Raw genomic sequence first — 14,830 nt, 5'->3', positions numbered from 1 at the left:
ATTTAGACCTATTTTGCTAATATACAGCAAACATGTATTAAAACAATTAACAACTGTTGTAATGCATAAAAATATTATGATTATTAACATTTTAAAATCGTGACATTCGCATCTTAATTATTTCAATTCTTATAATAAAGTTTGGAATACTTTAAATAATAAATTCCTTGCTATCGTCTTATTTTTAGCAAATTCGTTTGACGTACCTACTTACTAAAATCAACAAATTTTATGATTTATTTTGTAACTATTCTAAGCGTTAGTGGTGGGTATCTAATTTAGATTACCCATGTTTTTTTAACATTACATTTGATTTGGGAAACAACTTAGTATAAAATGTCTTTATTGTAGTTTTAATTATTTGATATTTCTTTTATTATGAATATTGCTATTGCCAGATAATTTAATGGCACGGTTAGTGACAGTTATACATTTTATAACTTTATGTAATTCAGTTTCAGTCTTTTAGAACATTTCTACTATTATAATTTTATAGATTATGACATTAAAATGAATTAAAACATAGGTTTCTAATTGTAAAACAAATATAGTTTATTTTGTCATTCACAGTTTTACTTGTATCTAAAATATTAATACAATAATATATTTTAGTCATACATTTTATGATTAAGTCAATATTTATAGCTGTATACATTAGTTTTTACTTTCAAGAGTCTAGACTATAGTTTTGGAAAAATAACTCAATAATATTATAAACAGTTAGTATTATTAATGAAATATTTAAAGATTTAAATACCAAACTTACTCGGTTCGCTTCATAATAATAATGACTCATGGCCATTCAAAAAGTTATAAGAAGAACTCGACGTAAATTTACACGAATAGTACGAATAGATTAGTAATGTTAATAGTGTTTGTTTCATTGCATCCCCAACTGTATTCAACATATTCACTGACTGAACGGAAAATGAATTGAAGACGTTATTTCTCGAATGTTATTTCGTGCCTACTGACAACGCCACAACGGTATAATAATCAAAAGTCGTGTAAAATGAAACGAATAATAATAACGATGCATTTTACGAGAAATCTGGTAGCTCAGACGTGACATACGATATAATGTTATAAATATTAAAATATTAGTAAGCCGTTCCTTTCAAAAACCGCTGATCCGTTCATAACGCTTGTTGAAGTCTTCGGTATGAACAGGCGGCTATTCTTTGTCTACATTATTGAGATGTGTGTTTGTTCGTGCCGACTATGAACAAAGTAAAAAAACCTAAATCTTGAATATTTTAATAGCTATTCTAATCGTAATGTGAAAACAAAAAAACGAATGAAAACCGGTGTACCTACGGTGGTTTTTCGGTAAATTTAATACCACGATTAGATGAATTTATAATAATATGACAGTGTAAATAATTCGTTGCTGCCCCCGTAAAAAAACGGCGACCCTCGGCGTCGTTTCTGCATAATATTTTCGCGGTCGGCGATCCATCTCTTTCGCACATTATGTAATATCTGCGCGCTACGTGAGAGTGAGAAAAACGTACAAGTCTTCGGCTCGGGGCTCCTATTTTTCGAAGAAGTTTATACCGCGCGTGTGATATCAAACACTCGGTAATTGGGAAACGGCCGTGCAAATATGATACAATAACTTCCTCGGCGAGTATATTGTACGCGTGCATCATGTGGATGTGTGTGTGTGGTAAGTATACCCAACCGCCACTGAAGCATGGTTATTGAAAAATAAACAAAAACGCATCGGATATCGGTGGCCAATTCTCAGCGGCGGCGTCGGCGCGGAGATTTTTATAATAATTCTTATTATTCCGTCCTGTAAACTGGTTTGGTCGGCGTGTGTGTGCGTACACATAGGGATGCGGCAACAAGTTAATAGAAAATTTCCGCTTAATTAACCCGGTCGCGTATACGGTAGTACATAATATTATTATATTGTATATCATCTGCGGCGTGTGGTTATAAACCGCACCTACCTGCCTACCAACTATAATACACGCGCACAATGCCTCGTCCACTACCCTTCTTCGAAACGAGAACGGATCCCCCTCACAGGCGCGGAGAACCAAAGCGGTGGTGGTGGTGGTGGTGGTGGTAGTCAAAAAAAATATATACATTTTATTCGTGTGTGTACACTCGTTTATTTTTCGGTAACGCATTTATCTTTGGCCGATTTGTGTGTTATCTGCACCACCGCCGCGACGGTCAGTAGCCATCTAGACCGTCTCCGCTAAACGTCTCCGCGGGGCTTGCTGCAGCCGCTACCAGTTACCGCGACAACACGCGCGTCAACCAAATTTCGTGCTCGCCAGTTTTTTGTGTCGCCTACTCACGGGTAAGTCGGCAGCCTGTGACTGTTTCACACGTAATTTTAACCAACATTTTTTTTTATTTATTCATCTTTCATTATTTTCCACTTGGTTTATTCGATTCTCTTTTTTAAAAATTACATTTCAACTCGTTCTCGCCAATTGTACGATGTTTTAACTGGTAGTCTTGGCACAACCAGTTGATCAATGTAATTTCAGCTTTTAGATAGCTGTTCAAAGGAACTGAACAAATTACTAATTCGTTATTCTCTGATGATTACTACCGTCAGTCTTATGACGCAGCAAATATTGGGTTGAGCCAAGCGCGTATTTCAAACCACCGCTTTTATTATGGACAAATATCATTGGTGATCACTTCAAAGTTTACGCGCATACCTATATCTTAACATTCTGAAGTCTTTTGCTTAAATAATTGGTATAAGAATTGCGTTGTCTACTTTTAAGATGGGCATATTTTATATTTGGTACTCATTCCATTTAGCATTTACTTTGTCTCGTAACATAACCACTGATTATATTATATAATAACTATATCAAATGTGTAAAACTCTATAATATTATTGCTTCACAGCAAAGGTGTATCAAACTTTTATATATTGTAAAAAAAAAACGTCCAACTAATAAAATGTATCAATTTGTTTATCATACATTAGGTACTTTGTTTATATATTAAAAACATAATACTTACCATAAGCTTATTGTATTGTGACTAAAATTGAAACATTTATCAAAAATAAACGAAGTAAATTTTTTTTCAAACTAGATGTTTGTTAATTAAAATGTTTTGATGTTTTTTTCTCAATTTTCAAAGTTTTAAACATTTCAATTATACTATATGTGTTTGATTGAGCGTCAAATTTTTCCGCTTAAAATAATTTCTGTTTTCCACCACTTACCTCCTAAAGTTACTATACATGATACTAGTGCAAACTTCTTAGCTCTTGCGTCTAAAATTATAAGCAGTAGGTAAGTTGCTTCCAAATAAAAAAGGTTCAGCAAAGGTCATAGATAGTTTATAAAGTTATGTGTAATTTCTGGTAAAATAATTGAATTTTTGTCTTTTAGTGCTTTTATTTTACGTTAAGAAACAATTTGTCGATGTATGGTATTTTAATTTACAGCATCGTAATTGTGTTCATTTTTCGTGTTCAATATTTTACTATAAAAATTTGTTCTTGCGAATACATTTCCAACGTACTTAATTTTTCCCTTCAAATTACTTTACTAAATTTAAAATTATTAATAATAATTTTGGGATTTTCGCGTTTACTATACTAATATGTGCGGAAATTACTGTTGTAGACTATCTTAATTAAATATAAATCATACACTGATCGGTGATCACTATTCAATGCTATAAGTTTTACAACAAATCGAACGAATTTCAGTATGATATCACATTAGATATATATATAGATATATATATATTTATTATGTAGATAAAGACGTGGGTATAAAAGCCCATTATATAAGATATATCAAAATAAATCTTAATGAACAAATTGTGTAACTTGTTGTTAACCACAGTTATCAGTATAAACTATAAGATAAAATACTAAGTGATATGATAAAATTACATTTCTTCACTCTTTTTATCAATACAATAATATCTTTACTTATATAACAACTTGAATAAAATCGTGTGCAAGAATACAATTGGTCGTAAAAAATGACGACTTATTATTTAACTGTATAGTGTGTACCTATACAATAGTTTCTTAATAAAAAAAGTAATATAATTAAATATTTACGTAATGGGGTTCCCAAACTTTAAAATTATATAACTTATTACTGACGGAAAAGGCAATGACATTTTTCTAATTTCGCGGGAAAATATATTACCTAGCGGAAACTTGCCATACCCGTTAATTTCGTGTCTTTTTTAACTTAACTGCGTCTTTATAACCATAGATATCCATTGACATGATAATTCAATGGCTTATAATAATATTTATTGTATAATGCACAAAAAATAAATAAGAATAACTAAGTATGATAAAATTGTCAAACAAAACATGTTCAGTCAATGCATAATATGTCAATAATTCATACATACATAAATTATATAGGTACTATAGTTAAACTTTCAAAATGTATTTTGTTAATAACTAAAACATAAATATAATTTAATTTTAATAAATAATTAAAGTAATCATAATAATATTATGATTAAAATGTTACAAAACTACACTATAGATACACGTTAAAATGTAAAAGAAATAATTCGAATAAAACCCAAATATTACTTTTTTTTACCTAATGTATTTAAGGTATATCTTATACTATACGAATATAAAAATAAATAAATACTAAAATACTTACAAATTTCACATTCCTAGTTTCTACAATCCAATACAAACGATTAGTGACTTTTGATACACAATAAATGTTGATAATGTGTATAATATAACTTATAAGATAGTAAATGTATCTATTTAATTACCCTATTTTGGTTGTGCAAGTTGAGTAAAGTACTTAATAACTATACCCCACACGATTTATTTAATAGCTTATTTACTGCAATGTGTACACATTTTATATGGGTTTAAAACCTATAATTTATACGTGGCGAAAAAAGAATGCCGTTTATTCTAATATGGCGCAAAAGGATATCGGGGGAAAACGAAAGGCTGTTTTTAGTGGAAACTAGTGAAAAACGCATACTCTGTTTAAAAAAATAATTCGAAAATACATACTTACAAAAATGAAATTTACACCACAATTATTCTAAAACCTGACATTATTAATTCTTCGCGTTTACTTCAAAATGATTAACACAGCAGGTACTTACCCATACATTTATTTTGATACGATGTATTTTAAGGTAGCGATATATAATATTATATTGTTAGGATTATTATTCAAAAAGTTCAATACAGTGAAAACATACTTAAAAGTTATAATATTAACTCGTTTTGAAAAAAATAATATGTCAACATCTCGTAATAATAATATATTAGAATTTGGAATGTCATCATTTGTATAAATCAATATGACAATAATAATATGTGCCTTGATCTGTACACGGTATTGTAATTTACGTATTTTTGACAAATATATGTTTTTACATTCAAGACGCATATATACAACGTTTATATAACACCCTTGCAGCCTTGCTTCTTAAAATTATTATTTCATTGTTTGTTATCAATTATTATATTCAACTTTGATCGTATTCTTTTCTTGTTTTATTATAAAATGTTTCAGTGTCATGAATAATAAATAATTTATAAAAAATTGAGTGTACATTGTGTAATCTAATGTTTTACATGAATGACAATTAAGCCATCGTTAATATTACCTAGAAAACTATAATATTAAAATTGAAATTTTTTTTTTGGACGATAGAAAACCTTTGAAATTGTTATTAATCCCTTATATGATATGTATTTTTAAATAATTGCTTCAATTATATATTGGTGTCTCCATATTGTCACAATAAAATATAAGTTATATCATATTATGTAATATTATGCAATATGTATAAACTACATTATTTATACCATATAATATAGACGTAATAATACTGTAATATGTACATTGTCAACAATGTTGTTGCGTATAGGTATATTAGTCATAATATTATTATACATCAGTGGTTTTTAAAACTTTTTTTAATTACGGCACACTGCTATGATCTTCATACAATGTTCACGGTACATGTCCTACTCATTGACATTTTTAAAACAGTTTTTTTATTCATTAAATAATAGTTTTTAAACTAAATTGAATTAACAAAATAATACAAAATATTGTAATTTTATAAAATAATATTATTATTAATTTTTAATGAGCAATATGTGCTTGATAGGTCTTAAAAATATCCTGGATATTTTTAAGAAATATTTATCCAGAACTCATTAAGGGTACTCTCAATTATTAAGGGTATACTCTTTGAATTTCAACTACAATGTTCGATCATTTTTAAATTACACATTAATTTTAATCGGAAATTTTAAAATCGACCAGATCACCAATAGATACATTGAATGGATCTCGAACCCAGTTCATAATGTTTAGTATCAATACTAGGAAAATAATTATTCATCTTTACTTCAAAAAGCTTAAGAGGACGTCGTACCCGCATGTGTTGTCGTAAAAAATTAAGTATGCTTGCGTTGTATAAACAAAATAACTTTTTTTAACTTAATGCAAAGTTAACAAAAAGAATGTATTAACTTTTAACTTAACTGAGTTAACCTATAGTTAAATTAACTTTTAATGTTTAACTTTTTGTTATTGGTGCATTTTAACTTAACTTAACTGAGTTAAAAAAAAAAAAAACACTAACTGGGTTTTCTCCGTATTACACACGTACGACATATCAAATGTTCATTCACCAGTTTTAATAGTGTGCTGTAAGTTTTGAGAATAGAGTAAATTAACCTATAATACAATTTAAATGTGAGATTATTACCTAGGACCTTAAGTAGGCTTTTATTGATATTATAATTTTTAAGTAGGTTATGACCTTTTTGAAACTGTTCATTTTTAAATGATCACAGCTTACTTAAAAATAATAATATCAATAAAAGCCTACGTGGGGCCCTATATAATAAGCTTACCTTTAAATTGTATAATAGTTCAACACACTCTAATACCAAAACTAACAGCACACTATCGAAACTAGTGAACGAAAATTTGTTATGTCGTTCGTGTGTAAGACGGAGACAATACATGCCGTACGAAGTCTTCCTTATCGTTTTTTTTATACAAATTGTCGATTTTTATATTTTGGTATATGGTTCAATGCAATAGGTAACATACGAAGGAAAAAAATACTTCCAAAACAACGCAGAACACCTAATAATGCCATATTGCTCATGGCACACTATAGTGTACCTATCGTGGCACCCAGTTTAAAAACCACTGATATATATATTATAGTTATATTAAACTAATCAGTAATTACTGATTACCTAATTTACTATTCTATAGAATTTTTTTAATCAAAAAAAGTGTTATAATAAATCAGGATGTTATTTATTAACTTCAGTAATGGTTGTAAATTGTATGTACATATATTATAAATTATAATGGTATCAGTAAATAAAAATTCATTGTAAGAAAAATTGTCTTGACCTAAAAAGAACAATACAGTTAGTAAAATTATATTAAAAAACTTACTAAGAAATTACATTATTACTAGGATTCAACACTTTGAGAAATTCCACTATAATTTATAGCACAGTATTTCTTTATTGAATATCAATTTATAATATTAAATAATTTATAAATCTAATTGATTCACTGTTTCTATTTGTTTACGAAATACCTGTTTGTCCTTTGACACTGTTAATGTTATCTTATCAAAATAATCCTATTAAATAATCATTAATCATTAGTAAGTAATTAAATATTAGCTTATAACCCAACATTGATGTAATAGTACATATAATATACAAGTGAAATCAATTTGGGTTAAAAAATAAATACTTTTTTGATAAGCAACTTCGCATTTATGTTCTTGGATAAATAAATTATTTTCGACCAAGTATAGATGATGCGTATACGTATAAATATAAGATTTATTAGAATTATACATTTTACTGGATATCAAATATATGCATTATATAGGTTTATTTATTATTTATTATTCTGGTTTTCACTATGTCAAAATATCAAAAAAAGTAGAAAAATTATACATTTGCTATTAGAATTTAGGTGATTACGATAAGAGCTATATAATTTATGATCTTGAATCATTATTATTATTTATTCTAAAAAAATTTTAATTTGTTTAATAGTTTAATCATTTGAATTAGTTTGAATAATGAATGTAATAGATATTGTAGTCTCATTAATAATAACTTTAATTTTTAAGATTTTGGAATTGTCTAATCTAAGATGTTTAAAACTAATTTGACAAAGTATTTGGATGCTGAAAATTTTTAATTATTTGAACTTTTAATAATATAGACTTTTTCTTTGAACTGTTTAACCTAAAACCACATAATAGTAAGATTAGATACAGCATCTACGTAAATTAAAATAAAATTAAAATAAAAAACGCCTTACCTATATGATGAGTTTTAAAATTCACTAAAAATAATATCATTGGTGCCAATTATAGTTACCTAATGCAATCGAAATAAAGTTAGGTATAATAATAAAAATAATATTAATAAATAAATTATAAAGATAGGTACACACCAAAAATTTCCGTATTAAATATACCATGACATATAATATATCAATTAAAATATTCGTTATTACCACATATTATTCAAAATATTAATTTTAATTGAAGTAAATCTTACAAGAGAAATAATTCGTTTTATTCCTCAATACTTACATATTATTATATTGAATAGACGAGTCTTGTTTTTTCAATATAGTTTTTGACCATTCAATTGGTCTGTATAACTTTAAAATTGTTTATCGGCCAGTAACTGACTTCTCACCGGCGTGGCGTAGGCACATAATAACTAATAAGTAAATAGTAATAGGTAGGTGATAGGTACTATCATCTAAACCTACTTAGTTATATTTTATATCAATTTGGTAAGACACCTAAATATTATATGAATAAGATTTTTTTTTTAATGACTAAAGCATAGGTACCTAGGTACTAGCATACAATATAATTATTTATTATATCTTTAATTTATCCTATGAAATTGTATCAATATAATGTGTAATTATCTCTGTATATGTTTATATAGTTTATACTTGTTGAATAAATACATTATTAATATATTCAAATAGGTACAAAGTTTTAATTGTTTGATTATTATTTTGTTTTTATAAACATATTATAGGTATTACATTGAATTAAATAATATAATATACATTATTATTGATAAGACAATATCAATTTCTAAATATTAATATAATATTATATATATATTTTTTATTTTATAGACCAATACCTCGATTTATATCAAAAATCCCAGTATCTGAAACTACTATAATGAACCAAGAAACTTCAGAGCCTTCCGAAAACGACCAAGTATTAAAAACGCATAACGATGAAGATCAAAGAAGAAAACCCATGTTTTTATTTAGTGTGGATTACATATTGAATAAAGCCGGAGAGACGAATACCGAAGACGACACCAACCAGCAAAATAAACAGCATTTCGACTGGTTGTATTGTACACGATTCAAGCCTCCAAAACTCGACAGTGAGTAACATTATACACAATAATATTGATTATAGGAGTACACATAATACATTATATAAAAAATACTAAAAGTAAATACAGTAGAAAAGTGATATAATATTATGTTTATGTATGGAGGTATAGATGACGTTACAGGAACTATCTTTAATTATTTAAGAAAAATAATACTGAATTATCATAAAACAAATCACAATTTAAGTTTTATTTACAACAGCGCTGTTTTTACGCTCTTGAAAAGGAAGACATTTATTTCAATATGGATAAGTTTAGTCGTTTTTGGTTTAAAATTTAAAATGTTGACAATTTGTCTGTAAATAAAATTATTTATTCTATGGTCTTCTTAATACCCACTAAAAAATTTAAAAAATATTTATTTTGTTTATACCTATCATTTTTAATTGTTATTGTGAAGCTGAAGTGCACTTGTACCTAGAATATACACTCCTACATTTTTATAAATTTTTTTTAATAAACACACATGTTATATACATTAGACACAATGAAATAAAATTGCCAATAATGCGTAAACATACGGCCTATGTTCCATTTTGTATTATTTATTATATTGACTATTGTATTTTATTATGGAGTGACGATTTGAAATATTTAGATTACATATGAATAAAGAATAAAACGTATTTATTTACAGCACAGAATATTTTGTCTTCAAAATTTCTTATAAATTAATCACTCAAAATGCTTCATGTATGAAGCTCCAATCACAACTCTATTAATGTAGAGCTCGATAGCTGGTAAACCAAAAAATATGGTTTGCGTGGGCTGAAAACTTCTAGTTTTTTCATATTTGTCTAGAAAAGTCACAGAACAATGTGAGTGATGTATAAATATTTTTCATATATCATAACACTAGTACCTACCTAAGTTACACTGAATATTCTATTTTGCATATTTTTACATATTTCGTCGTTATTGAATATAAAATGCATATTTGAGTATATTAGCAAAAATAATAACATATTTTACCAGTTTTCGATCTAATAAAGTTAGTTTGGACAAATAAGAATATATTTTGAAAAAGGAGGGTAAGTGTATGTCGCTCTGCTGTACAGTAGGTTATAAGTGGGTCACTGTATAATGGATAGTATTAAATTTGAATTCAATGATATAATATCACTAGATAAGAAAAACGATTCTGAGCTGAGACAGTATGTCAGTCTAGGTATAAGACATAATAGTATATTATAGTCTATAGTATTTAAAAAAAATTGACCTATAATAGGTATTAATAATAAATTCCAAATTAATCATATCACAATGTCAATCAGGTAACGCGTTATACATCAACAACAAACCGTGGTACTATCATAGATATATAATAGTATACTTTAGAAGTTTCAAGTACCCACAAATAATATTATACAATCATTACAATCACAACAAAATAACTAAAATAGTTATTCCAGGTTTTTTTAATATGTAATTTCGTCTAAATTGGAAATTAAAATGACAATAAAAATAAACTGTGCTTAAGTATTTCTTAGAATTTTTGGAAACATAATTAAATATTTACGTGGAATCTTGTTTTAAATTTTCAATCCTTAGATATAAAAGTTGAACATTTTATAAATTTTTAACTACAACATAATTATTCAATTTTAAATTTGATAAATGTTGTCAAAATTTCAACTTCAAATGATTATAAAAAATAATTGTGCATATGTATTTTTAATATTTGTCAACTGCTATTGTAACAATGTATCAGAGCCTTGTATTAATTTATACACTTTTTGGCCCAACAGATAAAACTTTATTGATATTTATAGAAAAAAAAAACTAAAAAAATTGAAAACTTACAATGTCCGTAAACAGCTCAAAAAGAGTCAAATTATTTTAAAAATTTTATCGTATATATAAAATGCTAATATTAACATTCAGTGAAATTTTCAAGTTTCTACAGTCACTCGTTTTTTAATTACAACAAAATAAGAAAATTGTTACGTAAGAAATCGAGTGAATATCAAATGTTGTAAAAATATGAATTTCAAACGCCCATAAAAATTTAATTTGAGTTTCTTATAGATATTTTTTGTTTGATAAAGGTAGATATTATTATAAGGAATCTTGTATTACATTTTCATATCTTAGATTTAAAAAGAAAAATTTTTATGAATTTATAACTCGAAATAATTTGCAAATTTTCGTGATTTTTCCATATTTTGTCATTTTTTGAACTTTAAATGCTTATAAAAAAAAACTGTGACTAACGATTTTTAATATTTTTCATCTGCCTTTGAAACAATATACTAGGAGCCTTCTATTAAATTTTCAAGCTTTTTTATCCAACAAATAAAATTTTATTGATATTTTTAGAAAAAAAACTAAAAAAAAATGAAAACTGACAATGTCCGTAAAGAGCTCAAAATAAGTCAAAATATTTTGAAAATTTTATCGTGTATAGAAAATGGAAATGTAAACATTCAGTCAAAATTTCATGCATCCACGGTCATTTTTTTTAAAGTTACACCAAAAACCAAAATCGATTTTCTCGAAAACAGATTTTGCGTAAAAATTCCCGTTTTTCCTTAATTTTTCTTTTGTTTTTCCCGGCGCTTTTGAAAACTACTGGGAAATTTAAATTTTGACCTCCCCAATGCACCAACGATATTCACTTTCTGATCGAACAAGATACTGAAGTTGAAAATCGTAGCATTATTTCGACTACTTATCGTGTACACAGACACAAAAAAAATAAAAAAATAAAAAAAAAAATAAAAAAACACACATCATTGTAAAATCAATACATTCATCGTTCCACTCAGAATCTAAAATTCAAGTTTGTCATAAAATTCATAATAAAGGATTCAAAACTGAAAATGTTCGTATCTAATTCAAACTTTGTGTTAAAAAAGCTATATTTTAAAATAAGCTATAAAAAATTCACTCCCCATTAAATTCACGGCTCTAATAATAATAATTAATAATATTCATAATCATTAAATCAAGGACATAATTTTTGAGTGGTTGATTGGTTTGGAAATCAAAAAAACGTCATTGATATTAAAATGTTTTGAAAGATACCAAACCATCCAAAATCGATATATCCCGTTCAATGTATTGAATTTTAAACCGATAAATTATTTTAAATGTGTTTAAAAATGTTTTTATTAATTTTTGTTAATTACTGCCTACCTAATAAAAAGTATCATAGGACGTTTTTTCACACAAAAGACCCACTGTCAATTTCCCTAACTCTGCCATTGTAGGCACCGGAATCAATTAAATTAGACCGTTTAGCTCTAACAGTTATTGACAGACGGCCGGATATGCCTGGATACTCTTCAAAGTTATTTCTACGCTATCTATAATATGCAATAGATGGAGAATTATATATTTCATGTCGCACCCGTTGAGATACAACGATGATAGTCTGCGTATATTGTGTCTATAACATTATGTAAAATGTTATTGACGTGCGCATATTATCACTATTATTATCATTATTATTATTATTATTATTATTATTATTTTGATTACTCGCCCTCGATATGGCGTATGGGAAGTAGGTATATAATAATATATACTTGGTACACGTGGATAGAGAGGTTTAATTAAAATAAACACAATGCGTCTCCAGCGTCCAGTCTTAATCAGAGCGAATAAACAATATCATAATAATATAATACATAAAGGGAGCCGGTGACTATTTCGGGTCCAACGTATGATATTCATATAGTCACGTGTGTCGGCGTTATATATTATATTAAAACGGTGAACTCTACTCAGTGCCAGGGTCGTATTTAAGCCCTTATACCTACAGACGTTTGTATACACCCCCGTGAGTCGACTAAAGTATACCCTCGTCCTATATAATCAAGATTCATTTTAAATATTTCTACGTGCGCTTATCCCGTGTTCATATCGAACGCACATTTTCACTGTCAACAATTTTTCGGATTTTTTTTCTGTAATTGTTGTAACTCTCTCTGACCTCTCTCAGCTGAAAACAAAGACTCTATGACAACATTTTTGCATAATTTACATAGAAATGATAATCATAATCGGTTACAAGTGAGTTATTAATCTTGTTAAGCTGCAGCCACCTACCGACCACTTAATAAAATGCACTATAAATGTACAATTAAATTATTATCTTTATAACTAATGATAATAACGTTATGATCAAACGTAGGTATAGTACTCAAATATAGGTTTTATTTTATAAAACATTTATTCATCTCGCTTCGCAAATTTACCTTCATACAATTTTAATAAAACTAGTTGAACTATTCAATTTAATTACAAATTCAAATATCATAGGTTTTTCCAAAATTTTTAAACGACTAAAAATATCATGTAATTTAATGTCATCTATTTAAATCGATTAAAATGAAATAACAATTGGATTTCCAATATTGCAATTACAATGAAACTTCCATATAACGAGTTTCTCTATAATATGAATTTCATTTATGCTCCATTTAGACTTTGTAATATGGGAGTTCCACTGTATTTTAATTATAAAAAAATATACATTTGAATGCATTATATTATTATTAATTATCAAACATGTAGTTCCATGGTCATGATGTAAATTCAGCGAAAAATAACATAAAGCATTATTAATACGATGGGACAACATATAATAACGACGACCGAGCCATATGAACATATAACACTTGCATGGTATACACCTACTATTAATTATTATTATTATATACTATATACATTCTTGTGCGTTGGTAACACTTGTACGGTCTATTGAGGATGTTTTATGCCGATAAGCTTAAAAATGTCTTGAGTATCATCAACACAACATTTCTGTTTTAATGTGCATAATACGAAATGTATTGAGTTGCGTCGGTTTGGTTTGTAGTGGAGTTTGTGAGAAAATCGTATTTTTTTTAAATTGCATGTAAACATATCGTGCGGCGGTGGCGGTCAAGGGTTAAAAAATGTAGAGCAAAAGTGTGGGGGGCCCTTACAGTGCGTATACCACAGTTACTCGACATCCACAGAGCCGAATGGTATATAATATCATAATCTAGTGGCATGATCAAAAAGAAATAATTATTTCATAGTGAAAAATGTTTTCTTCTATGGCATATTCAATTTACATGAAATAAGTTTCAAATTGCATTATTAGAATTTAGGTCAACGTAGTACCTAGTTGATGATATCATTAAAAAAAAATTAAACCAGAACAAATTTACTTTGCTGCGTAAGATCATTGTCCATAAAATGTTTCTTTCTAGTTAATTTCAATTTACTTTACTCGGAAAAATCAACAACATTTTTCCGAAAATACATTGATTCTTGATAAATTTGCAATCATCCAAATACCATGAAACGAGCTTTCTTCGAATAATAAGTAACATTCATAAATACTACTTTTCCGAGAATAAATTTCACCAAACATGTACTAATAATAAT

The 14,830-nt window shown here is 27.3% G+C and overlaps 1 protein-coding gene across 1 annotated transcript in view; it reads left to right on the top strand.

Annotated features, from left to right (window-relative positions):
• Nucleotides 1–2,098: 2,098 nt before the first annotated feature.
• LOC100573535 (homeobox protein MSX-1) overlaps nt 2,099–14,830 on the top strand; it is an 18,977-nt gene continuing 6,245 nt past the window's right edge. Inside the window, exons 1-2 of the mRNA XM_003243944.4 lie at nt 2,099–2,317; nt 9,177–9,439. Coding sequence (XP_003243992.1) covers nt 9,226–9,439 — 214 coding nt within the window. The 5' untranslated portion in view covers nt 2,099–2,317; nt 9,177–9,225. The remainder of the gene's footprint in view (nt 2,318–9,176; nt 9,440–14,830) is intronic.

This window comes from Acyrthosiphon pisum, chromosome X (genome assembly GCF_005508785.2).
Source record: "Acyrthosiphon pisum isolate AL4f chromosome X, pea_aphid_22Mar2018_4r6ur, whole genome shotgun sequence".
In the NCBI taxonomy this organism is placed as follows: Eukaryota; Metazoa; Arthropoda; class Insecta; order Hemiptera; family Aphididae; genus Acyrthosiphon; species Acyrthosiphon pisum.
This window is presented reverse-complemented; position numbering and strand designations above follow the sequence as displayed.